This window comes from Bos taurus, chromosome 15, assembly GCF_002263795.3.
Source record: "Bos taurus isolate L1 Dominette 01449 registration number 42190680 breed Hereford chromosome 15, ARS-UCD2.0, whole genome shotgun sequence".
NCBI lineage: Eukaryota > Metazoa > Chordata > Mammalia > Artiodactyla > Bovidae > Bos > Bos taurus.
This window is the reverse complement of record NC_037342.1, coordinates 76,727,173-76,740,773: the sequence shown is the minus strand read 5'-3', so window position 1 is coordinate 76,740,773 and position 13,601 is coordinate 76,727,173. Positions and strand designations below refer to the sequence as shown.

The 13,601-nt window shown below is 36.8% G+C and overlaps 1 protein-coding gene across 5 annotated transcripts in view; it reads left to right on the top strand.

Annotated features, from left to right (window-relative positions):
- The window catches only part of CKAP5 (cytoskeleton associated protein 5), a 104,941-nt gene that overhangs the window by 38,426 nt on the left and 52,914 nt on the right, over positions 1 to 13,601 (top strand). For all 5 annotated transcript variants that reach the window (XM_005216463.5, XM_059874786.1, XM_059874787.1 and 2 more), the window contains 7 exons: positions 870 to 963; positions 1,462 to 1,655; positions 3,433 to 3,639; positions 6,604 to 6,775; positions 7,377 to 7,509; positions 7,759 to 7,859; positions 9,685 to 9,798. In XM_005216463.5, the coding sequence (XP_005216520.1) occupies positions 907 to 963; positions 1,462 to 1,655; positions 3,433 to 3,639; positions 6,604 to 6,775; positions 7,377 to 7,509; positions 7,759 to 7,859; positions 9,685 to 9,798 (978 nt within the window). In that variant the 5' untranslated portion in view covers positions 870 to 906. The remainder of the gene's footprint in view (positions 1 to 869; positions 964 to 1,461; positions 1,656 to 3,432; positions 3,640 to 6,603; positions 6,776 to 7,376; positions 7,510 to 7,758; positions 7,860 to 9,684; positions 9,799 to 13,601) is intronic.

Sequence of the window (13,601 nt, the reverse complement as noted above, 5' to 3'; positions counted from 1 at the left end):
TTTCTGTACTTTGGAGATTTTCTACAGCTGTATCATCTAAATGAATAGCATAAAATTGTTAAAGGAATGTTGACTATAAACCTCACTAACTAAAAAATGATTTAATGTTTATGAAGAATTAGTTTATTGGGGGATTTAATTTTTTGCTAGTTTATATTTTGTTGTTGTTCTGTCAGTCGTGTCTGACTCTTTGCTGTCCCACGGACTGTAACACTCCTGACTCGTCTGTCGTCCACTACCTCTTGGAGTTTTCTTAATTTCATGGCCGTTGAGTTGGTGATGCTCTCCAACTCTCATCCTCTGCCACACCCTTCTCCTTTCCCAGTGTCTCAGACTTCAATCTTTCCCAGCATCAGCGTCTTTTCATTGAGTCAGCTCTTCACATCAGTGGCTGAAGTATTGGAGCTTCAGCATCAGTCCTTCAATGAATATTCAGGGTTTATTTCCTTTAGTTTATATAGACATATTTATTTACCAGGATTAGGTAGAGAGCTAGGTAGCATTGAGGTTTTTTTCATGTTGCTTATTTGCCTTACAGAATTTTGAATTAAAAGTATGATTTATCTTTGAAACTTTTCTTGCCTTTTTTAAAAGGCCAAATAGTTTAGCTCTTCTGTTTTATTCTAGCTTTGTCACAGATCTAAGAAGTTCTCATTTGGGAAAATACATATAAGCATCTTTTTAAAAAAATAGTATCTGTCCTTTCTATTTATTTAGATTTTTATTAATTTTTTCTTTACTTTTTAAATGTTCTATTAATAGAATTAAATGGGCATTTGACGGAAGAATGAGATTCTTTTGTTGGTGTGTGCTTGATAAAAGAGAGCTTGGTTGCTAGAGTTAATGGATTCCGATGTTTATCTGACCAGGAATTACTCTTAATTCTACGGAGAAACTGGAAGCACGATGGGAGACGACAGTGAGTGGATGAAACTGCCGGTTGATCAGAAATGTGAACACAAGGTAAGACTCTTCTGGAACTCAAATTTTACTGTCATTGGCTTGTTTCGTCAGCAGTTATACTGCATAGTGTAGTATAAAGCTGCTGAATGATTACACAATACAACCAGAAAAACAGCCTGCTTTGGAGATTGGACACTTTGAGTAGGAAACTGTCTCATGTTTGAATAGTTACCTCTTTAATGTCCTGTTACAAAGAAATAATGACTAATACTTGGATACAAAGTGTGATACATTTATAGTGGCCAGTTTATGAATTCTAGAAGGCTTTGGTAGAATAGCATTAATATTAAACACAAGAAAAAGTTTATTAGCTAATCTTTAAAAAGAAAGAAAATCAACTGTCTGGATTTCTTAAGCTTCGTTTTTGTTTCTAATCTGGGATCCTTTGTTCAAATTACCTGGTATAAGATAGTCACCACCACCCCCACCCCCAATAGTAGATGATAGTATCAGTAAATTTTGTTTTGTTTCAATTGTTTCAAAATACTTTTCTTTTAGCTGTGGAAAGCAAGATTAAGTGGGTATGAAGAAGCCCTGAAGATCTTCCAGAAAATAAAAGATGAAAAGAGCCCAGAATGGTCCAAATTTTTAGGATTGATCAAAAAGTTTGTGACGGATTCCAATGCAGTGGTTCAGTTGAAAGGATTAGAAGCTGCACTTGTTTATGTTGAAAATGCCCATGTAGCAGGAAAGTAAGTACTTTCTTTCCAACTATTCTGGTAAAAACCCCTGTCTGGTGCTACATGGATTAATTATGTATTTTTATGGATCACTGTGCTTAGCACTTTTGGAGGATATTCATTTCTTAACTTTCATAGCTCCTTGACTCTTGTTTCTCATTCAGTCTTTATCTGCTCTCAGAAGTATAAATGGTACATGAGATCTTTAGAGAGGAGCAAATTAGAAATCAGACACTTGAGTTTTTTCCTTAGGGTTTGATGAGCAAGTGATTCTCTCCTGCTGAGATTTTTGTATGAGAATTACTCTAAGAGGAAAAATTTTTAGAAGAAACTGAGGTGGTTAGTAAACGCATCAGAATTTCACTGAAAACATTTGAGCATTACTAAAATCTTTTTCTTAACAATGGTTCCAGGCTGCGTCATCTTAGAGTCACATCTTTCTCCCTATGGTCATTAGACATTTTTCTCTCTTAGGAGAGGTAAGTTACAACCTCTGTAACTCCCAGTTTATTGGTTGATAGATGTATCTAGTCACTCCAGTCTCCCATACCTCATAAACATGACTTTTCTAACACTGGTCTTTATGTCATTGAAAGGAGTCCTCCATACTGAAAAAAAACGGGGACCCTTGACCTAATTGCACAAGAAATATGTATATCCATCCCTCAGTGTCTCCAGGGGAATTATTTCCAGGACAAAACTCCGTACCCCCCCATGCCTTAGGATATAGCAAAATTACAGATGTTCAAGTCCCTTACATGAAATGGCCTAATATTTGCATATGACATATAGCCTACATCCATCTTCCATCTCTAGGTTACTCTTAATACCTGACACAGTATAAATACTATGTAATCAGTTGTTAACTACAATGTAAATGATGTGTAAGTAGTTGCTGTCTGCATGGCTCTTGCTTTTTGGAACTTTCCAGAATTTTTTTATCCAAATATTTTTGACCTGAATTCAGTTGAATCCATAGGTGAAGAACCCATGGATAAAGAAGACACCAGTATAGATAAAGAAGACACCAATATGTACTTGACTCACCTCAAAATTTATACCTAGAAAGACAGTCATTAATTTGACAGTTTCGTTAACCAGCATCACCAACTTTCCCTTGCCATCAGTGAGACAGTTGCTTTTTTAATTTCATTTTTCTTCTGATACTAGATACTTTTTGATAAATGCTGTGTGTGATCCAAACCCACTCAGTTTCTCTAATTTCCAGCAGTACAGGTTTCATTTAATTTAGAAGAGACTCAAAGCAATAAAGATACTGTAAAGTCTTGCCAAGGAGTCAGGAGCAGCCTTTTGTTATTAAAGGTGCATATCCATTCCTTCTGTGAAGAAATTCTCTGTCCTAAAAAGTGTTTAAAATGACTTTTAAAATTTTTCCAAAAAAAGCAAGAACTCTGTTATTTTTATAAAATATATGTGTATCTGTTTATATGTGCATATAGAAAAGTCTAGAAGGATGGATACCATAAAGTTGAAAGTAGTTTTCTCTGGGTAGTGAGATTTCAAGGTATTTTTGCTTTCTTATTTAAATTTCTTCTCTGTATAAATAGAAACTGATCTGCTGTGACATGTCTTAAATGGAAATAGTTTGCATAAGTTTTTTTTTTAATGTTCTTGAATATAAATGTTTAGAGTCTCATTTACGTTATTTCTAAGTGTTTTTTTAAAAAAGTATTTGTTTCCCCCACTTTGCATGAGCCTTTCCAGCTCTTTCCACTCACGTGTGCTTTTATGAGCATGGTTGCTATTGTTTGTAATCTATGTGTTACAGAACCACGGGAGAGGTTGTGTCAGGTGTTGTAAGTAAAGTATTCAACCAACCCAAAGCCAAAGCCAAGGAGCTAGGCATGGAGATTTGTCTAATGTACATAGAGATTGAGAAAGGAGAAGCTGTACAAGAGGAGCTGCTGAAAGGCCTGGACAATAAGAATCCCAAGATCGTTGTGGCCTGTATAGAGACACTGAGGAAAGCCTTAAGGTAAGACCTTTTCTTTTTGCTTCGATTCTGTTGACTATAATCTCTCAATTGAGTTTGGCTACCTGGTTTAAACAGAAATGAAAACTGTTGGGGTTGACTTGGCAGGCCATACTGACCAGAAAAGTGACCTGAAAAAACCAGAGCCATTCTTTAGGCTTGATACTTTGTAGTCAGTAATTTTAGCCTTGAAGTGTGTTGCATAGTTAATTTATCTAAATCTCTTTCTAAGGAAGATGAATGGGGTATATTTCTGACCTGTTTTAAGATTATGAATTGACTTTTTCCTGGAAAAGCACTCCTCAGGGTATTTAACAGCTCTTTTTCTCTTATCCTCAAGCATAAATGTATGTACTTTGAAATGCTGGCTAAAGACATAGTTGTTGGCTAAAGCAACCTTCATTTATCTGCTTTTAAAATAGAAGGAAATGCTGTGTGCTTTTAAACAGAGGCATAGCAACAGAAATAGGAAATAACTTTTATGTAATACGTTATTTTCAACCCTAGGATTTCATGTTGTTTGACAGTGAAGTTTTTCATGAATGGGATCTCTTTCAGGAACAAGTGGCTGTAATTTTCTATGAAAGTCTGAATTAGACAAACCAGTAGTTTGTTCTTATCTCGCAGTCCTTCTCATCTGATATCCTGTCCCCAATACATCTACATGTGATACTTCAGAAAGCAGCTCTCATGAAATCCTAAATGTGTGACCTATGGGTGTGAAGATCTTCCCAATTCAGTTCTCTTTTGATTTTGTATATGACCTATTTCTTGCAGAATATGCTTCCTTTGGTGTTTATCTTACATGAAAGTATCAAAATTCTTAAATTTGTTAAGCTGTCTTCAGTTTATAAGTCTGTAAACTTTGTCTTTCACTTCGTTCATAATGTTCTTTCATAAAATTTGGCTTTTACTTAGATTCTTTTGTGATAAAATTTTCCTCATTCCTAACCTATTATAGTGTAATAGATATACTATCATTTTAGAAATTTAGTGACTTGATGCATTGTCAAGATTGAGTGAGTGAATTGGACACAACTCTTTGCGACCTCGTGGACTGTAGCCCACCAGGCTCCTCCGTCCATGGGATTTTCCAGGCAAGAATACTGGAGTGGGTTGCCATTTCCTTCTCCAAGAGATCTTCCCGACCTAAGGATTGATCCCAGGTCTCCCGCATTGTAGGCGGACACTTTACCGTCTGAGCCACCTGGGAAGTCAGTTCTATCCTTAGTAATTGGTTTCTTAATAAAAGATATATATATATATATATATATATATATATATATATATATCATACTATATTCTACCTTAAAATTAAAAGTTTCTAATCTGGAATTCTGTAAACTCTGGCTATTTCATTTTTAAGCTGACTGGGAGAATAAAGGTAGGGAAAAAAAACAAGTTAGGTAATCTTTCTTATGTTTTCCTAATAGATGTTGTTTATTCCCATCCCTCTATGGTTCTGTATTTATTCTAAAGCATCTCAGAATCTATAGTAGAACTACTAGATAGCTCTCTGGGACTTTATGGAACCTTCGGGCCAAACTGTTCAGTCCTTGGTTCCAGAGCTTCCTCAAGCTGTCTATGTTAGCTTTCAGTCAGTTCAGTTCAGTTCAGTCTCTCAGTCGTGTCCGACTCTTTGCGACTGCATGAATCACAGCGTGCCAGGCCTCCCTGTCCATCACCAACTCCCGGAGTTCACCCAGACCCAAGTCCATCAAGTCAGTGATGCCATCCAGCCATCTCATCCTCTGTCGTCCCCTTCTCCTCCTGCTCCCAATCCCTCCCAGCATCAGAGTCTTTTCCAATGAGTCAACTCTTTGCATGAGGTGGCCAAAGTACTGGAGTTTCAGCTTTAGCATTATTCCTTCCAAAGAACACTCAGGGCTGATCTCCTTCAGAATGGACTGGTTGGATCTCCTTGCAGTCCAAGGGACTCTCAAGAGTCTTCTCCAGCACCACAGTTCAAAAGCATCAATTCTTTGGCACTCAGCTTTCTTCACAGTCCAACTCTCACATCCATACATGACTACTGGAAAAACCATAGCCTTGACTAGATGGACCTTTGTTGGCAAAGTAATATCTCTGCTTTTCAATATGCTATCTAGGTTGGTCATAACTTTTTTTCCAAGGAGTAAGCATCTTTTAATTTCATGGCTGCAATCACCATCTGCAGTAATTTTGGAGCCCCCCAAAATAAAGTCTGACACTGTTTCCATTGTATTTTGAATGAAAGACGCACTGCCAGGATTAGTGATCTGTCAAGCAGAGTGAATCCCCATAATTACATAGAAAGTTAATAAAAGATTATTAAAAATAAATTTCACTCATTTAACTATTTATAAATTGATTTGTTTGTATTTTAAGCTTTTATATGTACATACATATATATTTAAGATGTTACATGAGTGTTGGTCTATTTTAGATTTAAGTAATTCCTAGACTGATTACCTAGAAAGTTTTTAAATGGTAGTATTATTTTGGACTCTGGACATTAAATAACATTCTTGGAAGAATGGCATCTAAATACAGATGTTGTTATAAGTTCCTTTTTTCTTCTTCCCTGAAAAAAACTTGACCTATATATGTCCCTATTGTATATAGATATAAAACTGAGTTTGAGTGAATTCAAGTTAATATTTTACCCAAGCATAGTGCATGCTAATGCTAAGTCACTTCAGTCATGTCCGACTCTGTGCGACCCCATAGACGGCAGCCCACCAGGCTCCCCCGTCCCTGGGATTCTCCAGGCAAGAACACTGGAGTGGGTTGCCATTGCCTTCTCCAATGCATGAAAGTGAAAAGTGAAAGCGAAGTCTCTTAGTCATGTCCAACTCCTAGCGACCCCATGGACTGCAGCCTACCAGGCTCCTCCGTCCATGGGATTTTCCAGGCAAGAGTACTGGAGTGGGGTGCCATTGCCTTCTCCAATGGTGACAGGTTTTTCCCCCCAATTTTTAATTCCAGTGAATTCGGTTCCAAAATCATCTTACTGAAGCCAATTATCAAAGTGTTGCCAAAACTCTTTGAATCTCGAGAGAAGGCTGTTCGAGATGAAGCCAAATTAATTGCTGTAGAGATTTATAGATGGATTCGAGATGCTCTGAGACCCCCGTTACAAAACATAAACCCTGTCCAGGTAAGGCACTACGTTTTCTGGTTGCCTTTATATAAGGTTGATATGGAGATAGCTCCTTCCTGTCGTTGTTGTTGATATTTTATCCTTACAAATAATTATTTTTCATTCTTTACTTTGAAATCTGTTTTTTCCAAACATACCTGTTTCTGCTGTTACTTTTGTCCACTCAAGTTAAATACTGTGTATTCTGTGATACCAGTATGTTAGTGTCAAAACTATAACAGTTTAAAAGATCCTTTTATAATACTGTAGGACTTAATATCCATTTGAACAGAATGGATTCTACTTATTTTTTATATTTCGGTTGGTTTTAGAGGTACTATTTGATGCAAATATATGTGAATTCATGAAATAATAAGAGTGTCTTAAAAAGTGGATTTTATTCTTTTCTAACTGTTTAGTCACACATCTTCATTGTAGTAGGTATACGTTGGTTTGACTTTTACTACAAAATGTACACAATTTAAGTTTATCTTTTCTGATTTGCCTTATTAGAGCCGCATAAATAAGAAATTGGGTTCAGGTCTGTTAGTAAATATAAATACGTTCTCTAATAGCAGAGATCTAGATACGTTTTTAAAATATTTTATGGTATTTGCAGTTGAAAGAACTAGAAGAAGAGTGGGTCAAGCTGCCAACAGGTGCTCCTAGACCAGCTAGGTTTCTGCGTTCCCAGCAAGAACTAGAAGCTAAATTGGAACAGCAACAGTCTGCTGGTGGAGATGCTGAGGGAGGTAAGCCACTTATCAACACTGGTTTCTGTAAAAAATTAGCAAGACTGGCCCTGTAACAGGAACCTGTGTTCACAAGGTAAATTTTATAGGACCGCCATTTGATAAAATACAAGTTGTTTGTAGGATTAATAATTCTGGTCCCTCCTGTGGCAAGATTGCATCAGGAGTGTGAAAGGACAACTGACGACTGTTTGGTAAGTAAAACCATTTCATCCATTTTTAAGGTTTGTTTTGTTTTCCTCCCGGAAGGTGGTGACGATGGTGATGAGGTACCACAGATAGATGCTTATGAGCTTTTGGAAGCAGTAGAAATTCTTTCCAAGCTTCCCAAAGACTTTTATGACAAAATTGTAAGTAATGGTAAACTTCTTTGATTTATTTCATGTTTAATAGTTACTTGAATATTGTTGGAGAATGCCCTGCTGAGCCCTCTTCCTGGTGCACCCTCTTCCACCATATCTCCCCTGTTAGAATGAGTCAGTGGTTTCTTCTTGGTTCCCATACTAGTTTGAATAAGTGCCTACATTAGTCCATTTTTTCACATCTTGCCAGAAACCCAAACATTATTCTTGACTTTTAACTTTTCCTCATTTTCTGTCTGGTCTTACCTTTAAATATATCTCAAATTCATTCTCTTTTCTCCATCCCCAGGGTTTCTTTCTCTACCCAAGGGTAACTGCTTTTTTTTTTTTCCCCTTCCCCAAGGTTTCTTGAACTTGACACTGTTGACATTTTTTGGCCAGATATTTGTTTCGGGGATTGTCTGTACACTGTAGGATGTTTAGCAGCATCTCTGACCTTTATCAATCAGGTATTAATAATACCATTCCTCCAAGTCATGACAATCAAAAATGTCTCCAGACTTTGCCAGGTATACCCCAAGAGTCAAAATTACCCCCAACTGAGAAAGTCTTGTCCCAACCATTACCATCAGCTCTTGCCATATATGCTGCAGTATCTTCCACAAGACTCCCTGTCTGCTCTTGCCTCCTTCCCATTATATTTCATAGTATAATTAGAAGTGTCATTTTCATTCTGATAATGGAAATCTTTCTATATTATTGCCTTATTAAAATCTTTCAACGGCTTCCATGGGTTTTAAGATGATGTTTGAAATCATACTGTAGTCATTGAGGCAATCTATGGTACCTTTGAGGCCTCCATGTACCTTCCAGCCACATGTCTAATTGCTGTCACTTCCCACGCTCCAGTCATACTGAATTTCTCCTGGTATCAAACGCACCAGACTTTTTTTCCACCCTAAACTCTGGGCTTTGTCATATGCTGTTCTTTCTGCCTATAACACTATTTCCCCCCGTTCCCATTTACCCCATAGTATCTCTTCATCATCCAGATCCCACCTTAAGCATCACTTTGGGGAAGAGGTCTTACCTGATAACCTAAACTGAGTTAAATCCTTTGCTATCCCAAAGCAGCTTGTACTTCTCCTTTCCCCGTGGTCATGACCTGATAGTTATTTATTGAAGATCTATCTCTACTATCAGCTCCTTGGGTATTCTGTTATCTTCTGATGAACAAATATATATTTGATAAATTGAAGTGAATTATAATTACCTCCAAGATGACGCATTTGTCATCTTTGTATCCCTAGTTCTTTCCAACAGTGAATATTCGAATTCAAATTCTAGTGAAGCATTTTCTACTTTATGACCACAAAGGAAACAAAAAAAAATAACACTATACCTACAGTTAGGAAAACTGATATCCAGAATTAGAACAGTATTGGTTGTTGGTTATATGTTTGTTCTTGTCTGGTGTTTCTAATGTTATCAGTATAGAAATTCCTCTCTCCTGTAGATGTGCTACTGTGAGATATGCTAGAAATACTTCTATTAGTGTTTTCTGTTTAACACTTGCTTAAAATTTACCTAGAAAATGAGAAGAACGATCTGTGGTGTTTCATCATGCTTATTTATTGTAGAACATTAGGATTATGAAATGTTACAAAAATACTTTTTACATATGAACAAAATTTTATACACATGAATTTAACATTCTGCTTGGCTACATAGTTTTGTAATGTTGATTTCTAACTAGCTTTAGAAAGTTTCTAAAAAACAAAAAAACAGATATCTTTGAATTAGTAGCACGAAAGAAATAGACTTTTGCTTTCTTGTTTTCTGTTCTCCACGTGACTCATATTGTGTCTTGTAGGAGGCAAAAAAATGGCAAGAAAGAAAAGAAGCCCTGGAAGCTGTGGAAGTACTAGTGAAAAACCCCAAACTGGAAGCAGGCGATTATGCAGATTTAGTAAAAGCTTTGAAGAAGGTAAATATGAGGAGTTTCAGCATTGGTATCCCAACAACAGACCAGGCCGTTATTTTTCTTCATCAGTCATCTTTTTTATCACAGTTAGCACCGCCATTTAGGGAACACTGTTGATTGTTTTTTAATTATATGCATACATATTTTTTTAAGGATTATTTAAAATGATTGGTCTTAGTTTAGAGGGATTGGTTTTTAATCTTTGTTAATTATCACTTTGACTGTAAATATGCTATTTGATAGCATACACAAACGTTAAGAAATAGAGAATCTTGCTGATCTAGAACAAAATATTCTAGTTTTATAATTCTACAGAATGAGCTTTTTAAATTGGGTGTTTTTAATGGAACAAATATTAGATGTGAAGAGTATTTTTCATTAGGTAGGTAGTAAGTGATACCACATTATTAACATGTAAAGTGAAGCACAGGACCTGGGGATATGTGGTCAGTTATAAAGCAGGTAAGTACTAAATAAGAAAGAAATATTTTAGAAAATACTCTTTGGTATTACTTAGTTCCAAGCAAGTTGAATGCTGGGGTGGATATTTTTGTATGTAGTGGCTTTTCATAAAATCTGTAAGTCAGGTCAGACACTTGTGGATGTCGTTTTAATAGAGCTTAAGAGACTGAAGGTGTCTTCCTTTTTTTTTTTTAAGGCGCCTTCTTGAATATAGCAAGGATAAAATGTTTTATTTGCTTCTTCAGCTTGAAATTAATAGAGGATTAGCATGGTGGGGCAGAGAAGGCAATGGCACCCCACCCCAGTACTCTTGCCTGGAAAATCCCATGGATGGAGGAGCCTGGTGGGCTGCAGTCCATGGGGTCGCTAAGAGTCGAACACGACTGAGCGACTTCACTTTCACTTTTCACTTTTATGCATTGAAGAAGGCAATGGCACCCCACTCCAGTGTTCTTGCCTGGAGAATCCCAGGGACGGGGGAGCCTAGTGGGCTGCCGTCTATGGGGTCGCACAGAGTCGGACACGACTGAAGCAACTTAGCAGAAGCAGCAGCAGCAGCATGGTGGGGGGTGAGGGAGGTTACTCTTTAATTAAATGAATATGTAAGTAGAGTAATTCTCATTATTCATAGTAGTTATATTCTATAATGTCACCACAAACACTGAATTAGCAAATGCTGAACCATTGCTCCAAGAGAATATACAGGGTTAAGGTCCTGCAGCCCTATGATCACATTTTCATCAACTGATCAATGCATAACCTTGTTTTATTCTGTTTGAGGATGTCTTATTCACTATATGTGATTGATTCCTTAACATTGAACTCACAGCAGTATAACTCATGCCTGAACAAAGTCTGCCTAACACATTTATTTTCTCTGAAAGAGACATCACTGCCTTTTTGCATGTAAGAACACCAGAGAGCACCTCAGCACTATACTTGTGGGTCACTTTAAACAGTGGGAGCATCAACCAAAAGCACGAAAATGCAGGAAAAAACCCATGGCAGTAAACTAGACTATGAAAAAGACACTTGTTTACAGTGTAAGAGCTAAAAGACAAAGGCAGAGTATTACATTGTTCATCTCAGCTGGGAATGTGCATATCAGGCAATTCAGATTTTTCCCAGCTCTGTGCTTATCTGTGAGTAACCAGGAAAGTGCCTCGATTATTGATTTGGGGCTTATCAGTTAATTTTAATGGATAGATGAATTTGCAAATGTGAAATTCGTGAATAATGAGGCTGGACTGTATTTTCTCATAGTTAGTCTTCCTTTGCTTTCCTCCAAGTAGGATTTGGAGACAGGGATATAATTTGTCAAAATCATTGTTCCTCTGTCATCTATCTTGAAGAGCCACAGACCCAGGCAAGACTACAGTCATCTCTCGATAGCCCCAGGTTGGGGGAAAAGGGGGGCAGAGGGTTGGTTCCAGGAGCTCCCATCTACACTAAAATCTGCTCAAGTTCCTTGTATAAAAGGGCATAGTGCAATGAGTACTGTTGGCCTCCGGAATCTGCAGTTACAAAGGACTGACTGTTGTTAAAAGGGAATGGCCCTAGGGAAAAGATTCACCAACCTGGAGCCTAGGAGGAAAGAGGAAGGGTAGAAGGCAGTAAGAGGGATTCTAGTGACCTTGAAGAGAGCTTCAGATTCTCTGTAAGTTCTAGCATATAATTTTTAAAATCAGGAATCTTATGGAAACATGATATATTGCACTGAATTCTCAATGCCTCAAATAAAAGCTTTTGTTTTTCCTCATGTAATGATCAGGAATGTTAATTGAAATCAGGAATGTTAATAATTGATGTTCTCTACATGCATTTTCTTAGGATATTAGCTTTTCAGATGAAAACTGTTCTGTGATTTCCATTGGTTTTGTGACTGTGAATATAAACTTTCACTGTGTTCTATACAGAGAAGGTCATGGATTTTTATATCTGGGTAGACATAAACAGTGGATCTGTGTGAGATCTTATGGTAGCAGGAGGCACGTCTTTCCCTCTTCACATGGTGGAGTTGGGGCAGTCAATCAGAGGCTACAAACCAGTAAAAAGAAACTTAATTTTGTGGCTAAAATATTTAAAACCATGAAAAATTAATGTCAATATAAATTAACATGAAACATGATATTTTTGTTTTTCTATTTTCTATTTTAGTTACTTGTAGACAAAATAAACTTCATATCCATATTGTTTTTGTTTTATTATATAGTTGATTTATAGTGTTGTGTTAATTTCTATTGTACAGCAGAGTGATTCAGTTATACATATATATATATGCATTCTTTTTAATATTTTTTCCATTATAGTTTATCCCAAGAAATTGAATGTAGTTCCCTGTTCAGTACAGTAGCACCTTATTGTTTATTGACCTTCCGTATGCTACTTTGCATCATCTAATCCCACTCTTATCCTTCTCTCCCCACGCCCCCACCCCATGTCCAGCCCCAGATCCATGTTATATTGACTTAATTGGTCTTTGTGGACCCATCCCTCTTCCCTCCATAGTCTCTTCTCTCTGTTGTCTTTGTCAAGTAATCTTACTAATTTCCCAGTTTTTTTCCTTAAATACAGGTAGTAAAAAGCTACTCATTTTGAAATTCCTCACAGTGTTACTGAAATAATTTCTTTTAAAAATTTTTTAAAAATTTGTTACTTGTTTTTGGCTGAACTGGATCCCCATTGCTGCACGTGGGCTCCTTAGTCAGGGTGGCAGGGGCCACGCTTTGTTGTAGCGGTAGACTTCTGGTGGCCGTGGCCCTGTTTGTATTGTCTGTCAACAGTGTTTTTGTTTTGATTACTGTTTAGTGGGTCACATTACTAGTTAAAGATAAGTAGTAATTGATTATTACTTAAAATCAATTAGGTAGAAGTGACAGCAATTTTAATTATAGAGCAGTTCCCATTATTTAGATTAAATTAACATTGTGAGCTATAACTTTTCTTTCCCTGATCTCAAACAGAATTACTGACTTTTTCTTCAACCCTGAAATGGAGTCCCTCCGTGTACACTGTTTTTCTTAAAAATAAACACTTTTCCGTTTTCCCCATTCCTGTTTCCCAGTTAAGAACCACTTGTTTAGTCAAACTGGAATGGGTGAGAATGAGTGTTAATAGGCAAATATTGTACTGTATGCCTGGTTCATCACTTACCAATAAATGCACTCAGTCTTTTGCTATATCCTGAACTATAATAGGTTCACAAGATCCTTTTCAAAACTTTGCATTAGGGGTCATCAGTGTCTAAGATTCAATTTCCACTGGCTACTGTTCTTATGGTAATGTTAGATAGTCTCTTAAGAATTCGATTGAATGATGTCGTTTAACTAGGCCAGTATAACAAA